The sequence below is a fragment of the Anas acuta genome, chromosome 16 (assembly GCF_963932015.1).
Source record: "Anas acuta chromosome 16, bAnaAcu1.1, whole genome shotgun sequence".
Taxonomy (NCBI): Eukaryota; Metazoa; Chordata; class Aves; order Anseriformes; family Anatidae; genus Anas; species Anas acuta.
The window spans coordinates 7898994-7912991 of NC_088994.1; the positions used below are offsets into that span (position 1 = coordinate 7898994).

The following is a 13998-nucleotide window of genomic DNA, read 5'->3' on the forward strand; positions in this document are numbered from 1 at the left end:
AGCATTTGAGAAGTGCTATCACTGCTTGCTGCTTTAAGACTGCTTTACAGTTTTATGTCGTGATTCTCCTGTCAACGACTTTTTCTCCTAACAAAAGAGGATTCCTTCTGTGAAACTCAAAGTAAACATTTAATAACAACATCTAGTAGCATACAGCTAAGATGTATGTATCCACATCTCAGACATCTATCCACAGGGAAATGGAAATTCACACTCAAGCTGAAGCTCTCAATTCTACTGATTTAGGTGGATTTTATCTTCTATGATTTTATCTTCTCAAAGATAAAATTCATGCCTAAATGCAAGATATGAAGCACAACAGATATTCAAATAGCTTGATTCAATAGTGATGGCTTATTTCCATACCATTTTCAAAAGATTAAAACCAGCCTTAATAAATAGCAGCGATATCATAAAGTTTGCCAGATGCTTGAATTAAAGCCGTAAGGAAACAGGTCAGGTATGAGGATATTTTATGTCACTGGATGCAACTTACTCATAATTCCATTTTCAACTGTCTCTCTGAAATTAACATTTTAATTTTTTCCCTCGACATAAGGTGTGGGACTTTTTTTTTTTGTTTTCCCTGGAGTAGCTCAGCTATTTCCCTAGAAGGTTAAGGTCCCCACACTGGGAACTAGAATTATTAAAATTAACATACAGTATCAGAATTAAGTCAATGTATTTAAATATTACATTTATAAAAGCTCTCTGGGAAGGCTAAAGCAGAAAAAGCCATCTACCAGTTTAAAAGATGCCTTAAGCATTGCTTCTGTCATTGCCGATACATCCAGTTTTGCCTCCCCACTTCTAAAAGTTATATGAAGTCACTCTTCTGTTATTGCATCATACGTTCACATCAAACACCACATCTAAGCAGTAAATGAAAATTAAGATAAAACATCTGAAATGCAAATCTTGTTGAAATACAAGCCTGTGTATTGCTCAGATATTAAGAACAAAAAGCAGTGGTCTGCTTATAGCATCTATATTATTGCATTCACGGAAAAAGGCACGCAAGTTATGAAAGCAATCTGCTGTCTTCCATTTAAGCAGGTCAACAGTGAACTTACCTGTATTTTGTAGCAGTTCCTGATGTGATCCTGTTTTCTCCTCCACCAAACCAACCCCAGTTTGCTCAGCTGGTAAGTTGCTGTGGTTGCTACCATTAGTGCATGGTGTTGCAGGTGCAAGCTCTGGGACTACTGGAGTGGTTACAGCTGACAGTGCACTTGTAGGAGTGCTTGTTGGTAAGCTTGGAGATACAGAAGCAGAAACAGCAGCAGCAGTGCTAACACTCACATTGCCAGGCCCAGAAGTGCTCTGTTTTGTAAGACTGGGTGCTGGAGGTGTCACAGTTTTATTGTCTAGTTCTGCTGGTGATTGTTCTGTTGCCAAACTGTTTGGGACTGACATTTCTGGTCCCTGACCTTCTGCTTCTCCATCCAAAGCATACTGCTCTTCCCCCTTCTCGAGGGAGCCTGTGACTTTCTTACACGCTTTTGTAAGTAAGAGTTGACCAATCTTGTCTACTTTTCCCTTTCCCTTACTTGATGAAACAGGACTTCGTCTGTTCCCAGATCCTGGACTGCTGGTAAGAAGAGGTGAAACAACAGGTCCAGACTGTGTCACTGTAACAGAGCACTGGTCACTCGATCCATTGCTTTGAGAAGCTGCCTCCTCGAGGCTGAAGTCCTTCGCTGGCTGGGCAGGAAGATGTGAAGAAACATTTGAAGTCGTGGTAGCAGGAGAAGGCAGCTGAACAGGAGGTGCCAAGGGATTTAGAACCAGGGGCCTGCTGGTGGGAATACTAGGAGCAGGGCTGCTAGAGGACGTGCTAGGAGGTGCAGGGGCAGAGGAGAACTTTATATTCTGTGGTATATGTAAGGGACCCACAACAGCGACTGACTGAGGCATTAGGCTAGAGTTAGATGTCATCGGTGCTGTGGGAATCGTGCTTGGCTGAGACCCTTTCATAACCTGAATTATTGATGATGAGTTTATAAAAACAGGTGTAATGAACTGCGGCCGGGCGTTAGACTGAGCTGCCGACTGTCCCTCAGAAACCATAACTTTGCTGCCTACGTTAGGCATTGTGACAACAGTAGACACCAACGCAGGTTGCAAGTGAGATGCCAATTGTGCCGACGTATTAGCAGAAGATGTAATAGGGTTTGAAGTTACAAAAACTGTTATCTGGTTGGGTGGTAAAGGACCTGAAACAGAAGAAGAGCTGACAGGCCTTTGCATTACTGGAGGAATGCTCTGTGTAACACTTGAGTTTATTTCTCCCAGTTCCTGATGCCCTGCATTTGAACAGGACTCATTATTTTGAGGCAAGCTAAGTGAATTAGATGGCTCTTTGCTAGAGGATGTATCTTGCAGTGGAGGAATGACAGCTATCTTTTTTAGGTCCTCCACAGTGGTGACTATTGGTGCCATTTCAAGACCAGTCAGCCCAGGGGGCTTAATGGTTACATTAGGAGCTCCAGAATTATCAAGAAGTTGACTTAAAGAAGTGGGTGCTTCCTTCATAGCTGGAGATACCATGGGTTTACTCTCCTCCAGAACTGGAAGCTTACCTGTGTCTAAGGCCTGCCCATCTTTTTTTGACTGTTCCTCTGGAACCAATGTTTTTATTTCCGGAGTAGGGATAGCTTTTAGTTCAATATTGGGCTGGTCTTTGTTACCTTGGACACCTTGTGTGCTCTGGCACTCATTATCTTGAGGAACACTAAGGCTCTCTTTACTGTCTTCAGCAACAGCAGGTACAGAAACTGTGGGATTCTGATTATTTAGCATGCTATTATTTTGAAAACTTGTCACCGGTGTTGGCAAAGAAGTGGGACCAACCATCATATTTCTTTGCATATCTATGTTCTGCAAGAGAGATGGATTCTGCTGAGTATTCAATGATAATTTAGCTGCTTTTGAGTTTTGTCTGCCAGGGCTTGGTGTCGTTTTCCTACTGGATCCAGGACTGGACCTTCGACTACTGCTTGGACTTGCTCTCTTTGTTCCTCCAGTGTTGGTTTGCTTTCCTGAATTCATGACCACACCTTCCAATTTGTGTGACTGTGGAGCAGCAAAACTAGACTGATTGTTAATTGTGAGATTTGATGGGGCTTGTCCAATGGCCTTCAAAGTAGTTGGATTAAGACCTTGCTGATCAAATCCTCTGTTGAGATTAGGCCTGGGAGGTAAAGGAATATTTATCTGAGGAGGGAAAAGACCAGCTATAGAAGCATTGAGTCTCTCTGGAGACAGGCTTATTTCAGAGGGTTCCGTGCTAGGTGGACGGTTATTAGGAGTCTGAGGATAATATGGCCTTGGGCTAGCCCTGTTTGGGGTTTTAGGCCTTGAAGTTTGTGATGGGGTGGCAACGTTTGGAAAATGGTGTGTGAGAGTGCCAGGCAGAGAATTAGACTGCTGTTGAGGACTTGCACCTTGGGCAGTTGAAAGTGTGGATGGTCCAGGTTTGGGTCCCGTCATCATTAACTGGTTCTGTGAAACTACTAAATGAGATGTCAAATTATTCTGAGCTCCCGATGCTGGGGGGACTTCAGTTCCACCTCCTTCTGGAATGGAAGGCACTGATGAAACCTCCCCTAGAGGTGAGCTGGAAGGATTCTGTACATTATCTTGATAAACCATTTTTCTTGCATTATTTCCCAGAGAAGGATTGCCTGGCAAGGAAATTCTCTGTTTATCAGGAGATGGAGGCACTGATCCAGGACCTTGTAGATTAACCATTACTGGCATGTTACCACTCTGCTGCATTGGCATTCGTTGAGCATCTGGATTCAGAGGTCCTCGAGGTGGGTGAACTCCTTGTGGCACAGGAAGCCTGACTGATTTGGGATCCTGCTGCATCATAAGCATCATCATCATTTGCTGCTGCTGCTGCGGTGTTTGTGGTGGTGCCTGGGCTTGCTGTGGTGGTGGCTGTGGCGGCTGCTGCTGCTGTGGCTGTGGCTGCTGTGTATGTGGCATGAGTTGAGGTGGCATCTGCTGAAGTGGTCTTTGTTCCACTGGCTGAGAAGGATAACCTAAGAAGACATGGTGACATTCATCAAAACACAGAGACTGAAAACATTTTTACTTAATTTATGAATGACCTGCACAACACCAAATTGGAGAACTCCCAACTTTTACCAGCTACTAGCTATTACTCTGGATTCCTGCCACCTCAAACAGTCTCTACAACTGTCCCCAGGCTTGTTTTCACTTAAAAATGCAGAGTTGGACTTCCACAAGTTAGTTATCCTTAAAGCAAACCTAAAAGTTTGACAGCCACTGTGGAACATGAACTAGCAAGCTTGTTACAGATCTGGCTGCTCCTAGCATACAAAGTAGATTCTACGATATATCACTGAGCCAAAAATGGTGCTAAAAATAACCCACGTGGCTTATAACATTAAATTCCTGAGGACTTTGGATTTAATCCTTCTTATTTATAAAGGGTAATTCCAACTGTAACCTTCATTTCTTAATTCTGAAAAATCACCTATTGGTTAATGCTCAGATTTTATGGCACCAGTCTGTACTACTGCTGGATGCACAGGAATCTTTATCAATTATGATACTGCTAAGTAATTCTGCAGAGTTCATCATGATACCTGCAGAATGATACATGAGAACACGGCCATCTATTCATACTGAGCTAATTCAAATAACACACTTAAACAATGGCATCATTTATTTACTAGGAGAAAAAAAAAAGGTTTGGACTTGAATATGCGAGAATGAAAAGAAAAAAAAATACCGTCACAAAGATCAGTAAAAATATCTATTTAAGTTACAACATTCAAATAATCCACATAAAAATCCTACTACCTGGTGGCCTACTTGCAAAGTCTGAAAGTTTAGGGCCTGAGTTATCTACATTCATTCCTTGATCTCCAGACATTGATGACTGATCACTCTCCTCCAGACCACCTGGACGAGGTTCTGAAGAGCTGAAAGAAAAATAACTGCAATTTAGATACAGCCTTAACACCAGTGTTTGAATTCCGCTTTTACTATTGTCTCAGCACTTTTGAACAGACCTGCAAGCAACTCATGGAAATACATCAATGCTTCAGGTATAACATGACAAACGTGAACACTTGTTTGAGGTCTGCTGACAATCGTTCCCGTGCCTTACATACTACTCAAGAAGCAGCAAGATGCCTGTTGCTCTATTCATCTAAGCATTTGACAGCAAGTTGAATGTGAGTCAGCAGTGTGCCCTGGCAGCCAGGAGGGCCAAACCATATCCTGGGGTGCATCAAGCACAGCATCGCTAGTCAGTCGAGGGAGGTGATTGTCCTGCTCTGCTCTGAGCTGGTTTGGCCTCACCTCGAGAACTGTGTGCAGTACTGGGCAGCACAGTACAAGAAGGGTCTGAAACTGTTGGGGAGTGTCCAGAGGAGGGCCATGAAGATGGTGAAGGGCCTAGAGGGGAAGACGCATGAGGAGCGGCTGAGGGCACTGGGCCTGTTCAGCCTGGAGAAGAGGAGGCTGAGGGGAGGCCTCATCGCAGCCTACAGCTTCCTCGCGAGGGGCAGTGGGGAGGCAGGTGACCTGTTCTCTGTAAGCACCACTGATAGGACCTGCGGGAATGGTGTTAAGCTGAGGCAGGGGAGATTTAGGCTGGACATCAGGAAGAGGTTCTTCACCGAGAGGGTGGTTGCACACTGGAACAGGCTCCCCAGGGAAGTGGTCACTGCACCGAGCCTGTCCGAATTTCAGAAGCGATTGGACTGTGCACTTAGTCACATGGTCTAAAATTTTGGGTAGACCTGTGTGGTGCCAGGAGTTGGACTTTATGATCCTTATGGGTCCCTTCCAACTCGGGATATTGTAAGATTCTATTTGCTTCTTTCCTTAGTTAAAAAACTCAAATTCAAGGTAGAAAAAAATAAAATAGGCAAGGGATACTCCAAATTATATATAAATAGGCTTCCCTCACATACTGCCATCACATCTCTATTAACAAATATAAGGAGTAGATGCACAGCGTTTTATTTCACTGGTATCACCACATACCCAGAGGTGACTAGCTCAGGGTGTTGGCGACCACTATTAGTGCCACAGCACAAATGCATCGACATATCAGATGTTCAAGGTCAGCTGGCAGAGCTTTCTAGGATGCTGAGGCTCTAGAACTGATGCTCCAGGAGACTGCAGGAGCATTTAACATTGTTGAGATTCAGTGCTCAATACTTCCAATCAGGACAGCTTTTGCAGGCTTAGGAATAAACCACCTTTTTATAACTATCAATACAGATGGTCAGAGAATGCAAGATAAAGAGGGATGAAGAGTAGAAGACCATAACTGCTTATCTGCTTCACGACTACACCAAGGCTGTAGGGAGATCTACGTGATAAAAGCTCGAAGTTAAAATTAAAGATACCAAAATAGGTCCACTGCCTACAAGGAGAGGCAGAATTACGCAGAAATGCCAAGGACAAAGGAAATTTTCAGCAAAACAAGAACTTGAAGTATTTAAAGGTGGAGAGATCTCTGCTATTTAAGTTTACTTGACAGTGAAAGTTTCTGGCATCTGCACAGCTGATGGGGAGAAACCCAGGCCTGTCCTGATGTCCTATTAACTACCTAAAACATGTTTAAAGAGCAGAGTGTGACATGAAGGTCCCTGAACTTTCACAGGTCGAAAGAAGGGAGAACATAAATCAAGTTGAGAAGAAAGCTCAGAAACAGAACAGCTCCAAGTATTACTACTGAGTTAGCAAGCATTGCCAAGGAAAGTATTTGGAGTTAAATCTTTTGTCTAATCCAGCACGCCGTTAAGTTTTATGATGCAGTTGTTACAGGCTTACCCGCCCCTGCTAATAAATGTGATGAAAACTGGCAAACCCCAACCTCTTCCTTCAGAATGGCCACTTGGCATGAAACCCCAGAGTGTACACAGCCTCCGGCAAGCACTGCAGCAAGGACACGAGCCCGGGGTGTCTGCTAATGCAGCCCACAAACACGCCGCTGTACACGCAGCCACACGTCCCAGCAACGCGTAGTGGACACGAGTGGGAAGAATTTCCGACAACAAAATCTCCCACAGCAGCTCAGCCTTTGCTGTAGGCCACGTGGTGCAGGCAAGACGAACTGCCTAAAACTGTGAATACCACCTTAAATTTGTAATTTTGCCACTGGTGATTCTTTAAAACGGGAGTGGGGAATAAAAGTGCAACAGCTAAAGATTAGACAAAAAGCTGGTGTGAGAGCATTACCACGCAAACAGGTTTACCTAGAAAACAATCTTAGTGTAAAACCAATTCTTAAAAAATGCCTCCTGCCTGATGGGTTCCACCAGGCGAGCTACAAACAAATCCTTGCAGAACAAACCTTGAGTTTTATTACACAGTAACAAAGAATAACAGTGACCGTGGGAACACCTGCTACTATAGTTACTGGAAAAATTCAATATAAATTGAATTTCAAATGGAGTTGAAATTCATTGAACGCATTTAACAACCACCAGATATCTAAAAAACCATCAAATTCTAAACACAAATAACTAGCACGACAATAAGGCTGTGTGGCAGGGATAAACATTCCTTATTTGTTCTTCCCTCTTACTGCTCTCGGCGTAAGAAGGCACCAGCTGCACAGCACGGATTATCAGTGTTTCCTAAGCACACCCCCAGCTCTACCAGCCGCACTGCCAAGCACAGCGTTCAGATGTAAAATCCCAGTCGGAGTGGAAGAGAACTCCAGAAGAGAGAAAGCAAACCAACAAAAACCAGGGCTGCAGATGGCGAAATAAGCCATGCAAAAATAAAGCTACAGAGAAGAGGCGGGCAGGACCAGCCCTGCTGGCGTGGTGCAGTGCCAGGCACCACCTGCCCTGATGCCAGCGGCAGCAGCGTTTTGCCATGCACCTTACTTCTACCAGCACATGTGGTCAAGGGCTGCCAACAGGGCAACGTGCTTGTGCTGATGTTTAATACCACTAACAACACATTTTTCTCCACCATCACCTTTCATCTAGCATCTTTTTCCTTGTTTTCCATCCTGTTACCTATGTTTTTCCACAAACAGACAGAATCACTTTTAAACCACCTATTTATTCAAAACGTCTCGTTTTTTATTCCAGTGTTTGAATTGCTCAGTTAGGCAAATCCTGAAAGCTATTTTTAGATTCAGTTGAATAAAGTTTTTCAACAGTACACTTACCCCATTTAACAACCCCATGTGGCCCAGCCTACAAACCGTTTTATTAATGGTACTGCTGCATTATTACAACTCCACAACAATTTCTAACAACAACAAAAATGGAATCATTTTTAGTGTTATTATCAAGTTCGCTGCATTTCTAAACAAGGTTTGCTGCTTTGAATTCTACAGTTCTGAAGAATAACTACAGAGAAGCCGTGATGAGAAGCACCTATTTATTTCTGATACAAAAGGTATTGATCCAAGTCAGACATAAAAGAATCCGCAATTCCGAGGCAAGTAAGCACTGAGCTTGGCGAACTATGCCAAGGATGCAGACAGTGAGTGAGGCAGGAAGGAATCATGACCAGCTTTGACTTTGCACTGCAGTCTCCCTTCTTCTGCTGGAGAGCAGTCTCAACTTTTCACTCTAACCCCTTTATGAGGATAACACCCTTCTGCATGCTCCTGTGAGGACAAGGGATCAACACACAGCCAGTTAAGAAACAAAATGCTAATCCATATCAGGAGACAAACACATTATTCTGCAAGTAACAAAGCCAGGAGAAAGTTCACTGAAAATCAAAGTGATAGAAGTAGAAAGTAGTATTTCTTTTGTTAAGTAAACAGAAATCTCATTAAAAGCATCATTTATGAGCTAGAAATTCTTTTAAATTTTTAGATCTCAATAGGAAAATCTTTAATTTAGGCTTCTTTTATTTTGAAAACTTTATAACAAGCAAATAGTCTTCTGGGGCTTGGCAAGCTCGGGGAAACTTTATCTATCCCTTTATTGATATTCCCAGGCCACACTGAAGCTGGGTGATCATCAGCAAGACCAATGAGAACAGAAACATAATAAGGCTTTTCTTTAATGATTAATGGACTTTCTTTTCAGAGTAGAGTGCCAACTCTTCTGCTCCCTCTGAACCCATGGCAATACAGCAGTGATTGCTATTATTTTATTGAAATCTATTTAGAATTGAAGCAGTTTATTTCTACACATAGCACCAGACCTTCCCTCCTAGAAATACATGGATGTTTTTGCATCTAATTTGGGGCAAAAAGAACTGGCTTTCCATGAAAGACGCAGATGATGAATAAAGACACAAGGACTGCATATTTTACTTTGCTTTGCTTTACCTTCTCTATGCAGCATTTCTAGACCACCAAAATACAAGTAACAGCTCCTGCATTTTACAGTACTATGGAATTAAGATAGTTAAGGACTGTCACAAAAGATCCCTTGCAACAGGTTATGCAAATTTGGATATTCTTGTGTTGTAAATTTGTGCAAAGTTCTTCCATTCTTTCCTAAAGGGAACTGGGAGAAAAAAAAAAAAACAGACAAAAAAAGACATTTCATCACATGGATTCCTGTCAATGACCCTGTGGCTCACCTGCAGCCAGAAGTTATATACAGCACATAATTAGATATACCATATCCACCTACATATTCATTTTAGCTCATTAAAGACACAGCAGCAGTAGTCAACCACCCTGTGCTGGCATTAATACACTGCCACCAACAAAAGATCACAGAACAGCTGGCCAACAAAATACACCAGTCAAAGAAGAATCAAAAGATTCAGCAATCTTGTATTTCTACTACATTGATATGTTCATTTTTTCTCAAATACTGTTGCATTTGCAGGTTCTTTCTCAAGGCTTGTGGCTTTCTTTTTCCTCTTAGCCTGTCCTAGGGCAGGAAGGCCAGCATTGCTTGGGCTTGTTATCCCCATACCAGAGAGCACCACACTCAAACTCCTAGCTGCAGCTTCAACTAAAAGAGAAGTCTAACTCAGTCCCAAGCAGAAACACACAGATATACACACATCTCAGAAAACAGCTGCCCCCCCCAGCCCTAGTCTACACAGCACATCGTAATACAGAGGCTTGTAACTCTTCTGAAAGCTGAAAGTACTTCCCAACCTTTGATGGTGGCTGTCAGACTGCCCAAGAGTGGCAGCTTCCTCTCCAAAGGCCACGGCCCCATGTGTCCACTGGCATTTAAAAACAACTTCTATACCTCCTCTACCCAGTAAATGTAGTGAACATTGCTGTTTTGAGTAGATTTATAACTGAACTAGGATGTTTCCATCTTTTTCTTTATCCTGAATGAACTTTCCAGGGGCAGACTTGCCATGGCACTATCATTTAACGCTTAAGAGAAATTGCTAACATATGAAATAATACAGGGCTCACTGCATGCTTGCTGAAAAAAATACTGACAAGTTGCCAGCAGGACTTTCCCAGGTCCCATATAAAACCAATGTGATAATAAACCTACTTTGTCTGTTCCAGTTGTTGATTGTTTTTCTTCTTCCTTGGAGGCTTCTTCTTTTTTGGCTTATTGGCATTCTGATTATTTTGTTTGTTGTTCACACCGAAGTGTCCTGCCGATATGTCACTTTGTAGAAGGTTAACCAAGAGCGGGCTTGTGAGCGTGACATCTTTATTGACAGGAAAACCAGGGTTCTGTCCACATGAAATCTGATTCCCATTTGGCGTTCCACTAAACCCAGTACTGAAAGGCAGTCCGTGGCCAGAAAAATGACTCCCCGAAGCATTGTTGTTTCCTTGCATTGCTTGCATATGGGAAGGCACCATGTTTGGCTGCTGCACGGGAACATCAGGTAACATCTGTGTCAAGTTCACATCATTATTCGTGGTTGTGGTAGTATCCCCAAGCTGCTGAGATATGTGGGTGCCAGGTCCAGTAGGTCTTAAAACTTGCCCTTGAATCCCCATAACCTGAGAAGGGTTACCGTTCACAGGGCCTTGCTGTGCCATCATCTGCCCAGTGAACTGCACCATGTTACCCTGCATGTTTGGGGTTGGTCCTCTCATCATTTGAGCTGGCCCCGTCATAACGTTGGACTGGTTTTGAGTATTAAAAGGCTGTTTATTTCCTTGCATCTGAGCGGTCATCATCTGTTCCATCAATGAGTTTTGCTGTAACAAGACCTGGCCTTGAGGTCCCATCATCTGATTGTGTGTAGACATCATCTGTTGTCCCTGCTGGGGAATCATCTGTTTGGGCGGGGTCATCCTTTGGGGTGAAGGGCCAAGATTTTGGTTTTGTGGTGTTACCATCATTTGGCCTTGTGGCATGAGCTGAGTTCGAGAAAGTATCATCTGGTTTTGAGGGTTCATCGATCCCTGAGCCTGAATGTTTACCATCTGTCCTTGGGAGGATACGATTTGCTGATGCATTCCCATAAGCTGAGACTGTGGTCCTTGTTGTGGCTGGCCCTGTATGTTGCCCATGTTAACTTGTGGCACCCCACTAGCACCAGCCTGCTGGTTGTTCATATTTCCATGAAGTCCCATTAAATTGGTCTGCATCATATTTGGTGGGCCATGTGGTGCTTGCATCTGATTCTGAGGAGGTCCAGATCCTTGACCACCTTTAATAAAAAAGGCCAATTAGGAAACAATTGGAGTGGTATAAAGTTTTCACATCTGGCACTTCAAAAGAGATACATGTCAAAAGAGAAAATCATACTGGCACTCCAAAACAAATGCTTAGCCTGGCACTTCATGTACATACGACACTGCAGAATGACTGAAATTCCTGGTAAGCCTCATCTGCACATAAGTTTAAAAATATTCCACAATAGCACCTAACTCAATGGAACAATTTCTAACAAAACTAAACTTCAAAACTGAGGCTGTTTTAGAATGGATTGCAAAATACACACACAGTAGTGATGACATCACATTATCAGGGTATCCATAATCCAGATTAAATGCTAATAACAGAATTGTTAAATGGAGGCATTTGTGAACTAAGGATTTAATTTTTACAGGACTGTCTGTAAGCAGACTTCCAAAGCTTTTGAATGAAATAATTATCTTTTCAAATCACAAGAGCTTTTTATTTATTTATTATATTTTTATTTCTGTTTCTAAGATATCTTTTTTTTTTTTCTGGACAAGAAGTTCCTTTTATGTTTTACCATATTACCCTTAGTCTTAAATTGTCAACACTACTTCTATTTAATTTCTAAACGGATACTTCTGGATCCTAGTATAGCAGTCCTAAGCAATAATACTTGTGTTGTTTGAAAACCACAAGCAGCCTCCCATTTTAATTTTCCTCATTTAACAACATGCATAGCACACCGCTGCAGCACTTTCAGCCCCAGGTAGCTAAAACTCTCTATTACTGGCAATAATTTAACATTTTAGTAATTGTGTTACACAAGTATAAGCACAGTTTTCTACAAAAAAAGAAAAAAAAAGGAGGAAAAACTAGTTCCAAACAGACCTGTGTGCTGCACACTTTGGCTAGTTTGTAGTTGTGGAGCTCCGCTGTTCACCGGTGTTCCTGGTGCGGTGGAAGGCACCTGACCTTGCATGAAGCTCTGGTTAGACTGGCCTGAAGAGAACCCAGGAGGGAGGCGCTTGGGCATTCCTTGATACAAGAATTTTCTTATTAGTAAGTGTGAAAAGAAGGAAGAAAAAAGGGAAAAAAATTCTACAACTGGATTACAATAGGAAAAATACCTTTGAATTTGTACTGTCGCATTACTGGTTTAGGCAGGAAGTTTTCTGCCAATATACGAAACACACTGAAGGCGTGTTTACAGTTCTTATCTGTGCAATAGCTCTGTCTAACAAACCACTATTACTCAGTTCAAAATGTAATTCTGCTCCTAGATTAAGCAGAAAATTAAACCCATGGAAAAGGGAAAACTTTGACTTTTTAGAAATTAGAAATTCATGTAAGATAGTTCACTGTTTTCTCTATTGTATCTCATCTCTGATCAGACCCTTAACTGCATCCATGTACACAAACATCTTGTATTTTTATTACATTTTTTTTAATTTTTTGAACAGGAACTCTCACCATAACACAACAGGTACACACTTTTTAGCACTCCTTTGCACTACCGGTGTGTGTACGCACGATCAGAAAAACTCTTCCACCCAAAATGGGTTCAGAAATCTCCAGGCTAATGAGAAAGAATGGGGCAGGGCTACATACAAAGAGTTCAGAAAGGCTGCAGCAAGTCCCAACTTTACACAAGTAACCCTGCTATTCCAATAGCCAGAGAGAGAGACATGACACCTCTCTATCTGGCACAATGTCCACACCTTGACACATCAAAACACCACTGCTGCTCTAGGACAGAGAGCAAAAACATCACTGTGCCTACCAACATGAGCATGAACAAAACCCACTTTAACACAATTTTAACAGAACCTGCTTCTTTTAATTCACCATCACATAGATAGTGCCACGGACCTAGAAGGAACCTTGTCCTCCTGCATTTTTCTTATCCACAGACAGAAATTAACCTTGGTTCTGTGGTTACAGCCTCCTTACACACTTTACTGTATTGCTTATGTAAAGTGAGCTGCTCTTAGTTCTACAATTAAAACTTTAAGATAATCAAGTTTACAGGTCAAACACAAGGTATATCTGCAAATAGGGAACAAATGCTTCTTAAAGCATCACCTCACAGGACTATAATTTTAGTTCTGCTAACCTTTTAGGCAAGTTCTGCATACAGAAATGCTTGAAATGAGAAAAAAAATGTTAATTTGGCCTATTCTCAATCTAATAAAAATTCTGATTTGCAAAGTTAACTATGTGAAATGAAAGTGTTCAAAGGCAAGATAGCTAAAAAAATTGAAAGATCCCTAAACACAGCTTAAGCATGGACATTAGCATGGACAGAAGCCAGGCAAAAACCTCCGCAAGTGGAAAATACCTTTACTGAAATCAACAGAATTCTGTCTTTTTAAATCAGATGAGGCTTACTGATTTTAGCAATTAAGTTCTAGAGTGAGTCCCAAAGAACATATTTTGATAGTTTATTTGGAATATT

At 42.0% G+C, this 13998-nt stretch overlaps 1 protein-coding gene across 5 annotated transcripts in view; it reads right to left on the bottom strand.

The window, feature by feature from the left end:
• The window catches only part of NCOA6 (nuclear receptor coactivator 6), a 44108-nt gene that overhangs the window by 9414 nt on the left and 20696 nt on the right, over positions 1–13998 (bottom strand). For all 5 annotated transcript variants that reach the window (XM_068700634.1, XM_068700632.1, XM_068700633.1 and 2 more), the window contains exons 8-11: positions 12432–12578; positions 10449–11568; positions 4837–4958; positions 1074–4049 (exon numbers count right to left, since the gene is read on the bottom strand). In XM_068700634.1, coding sequence (XP_068556735.1) covers positions 1074–4049; positions 4837–4958; positions 10449–11568; positions 12432–12578 — 4365 coding nt within the window. The remainder of the gene's footprint in view (positions 1–1073; positions 4050–4836; positions 4959–10448; positions 11569–12431; positions 12579–13998) is intronic.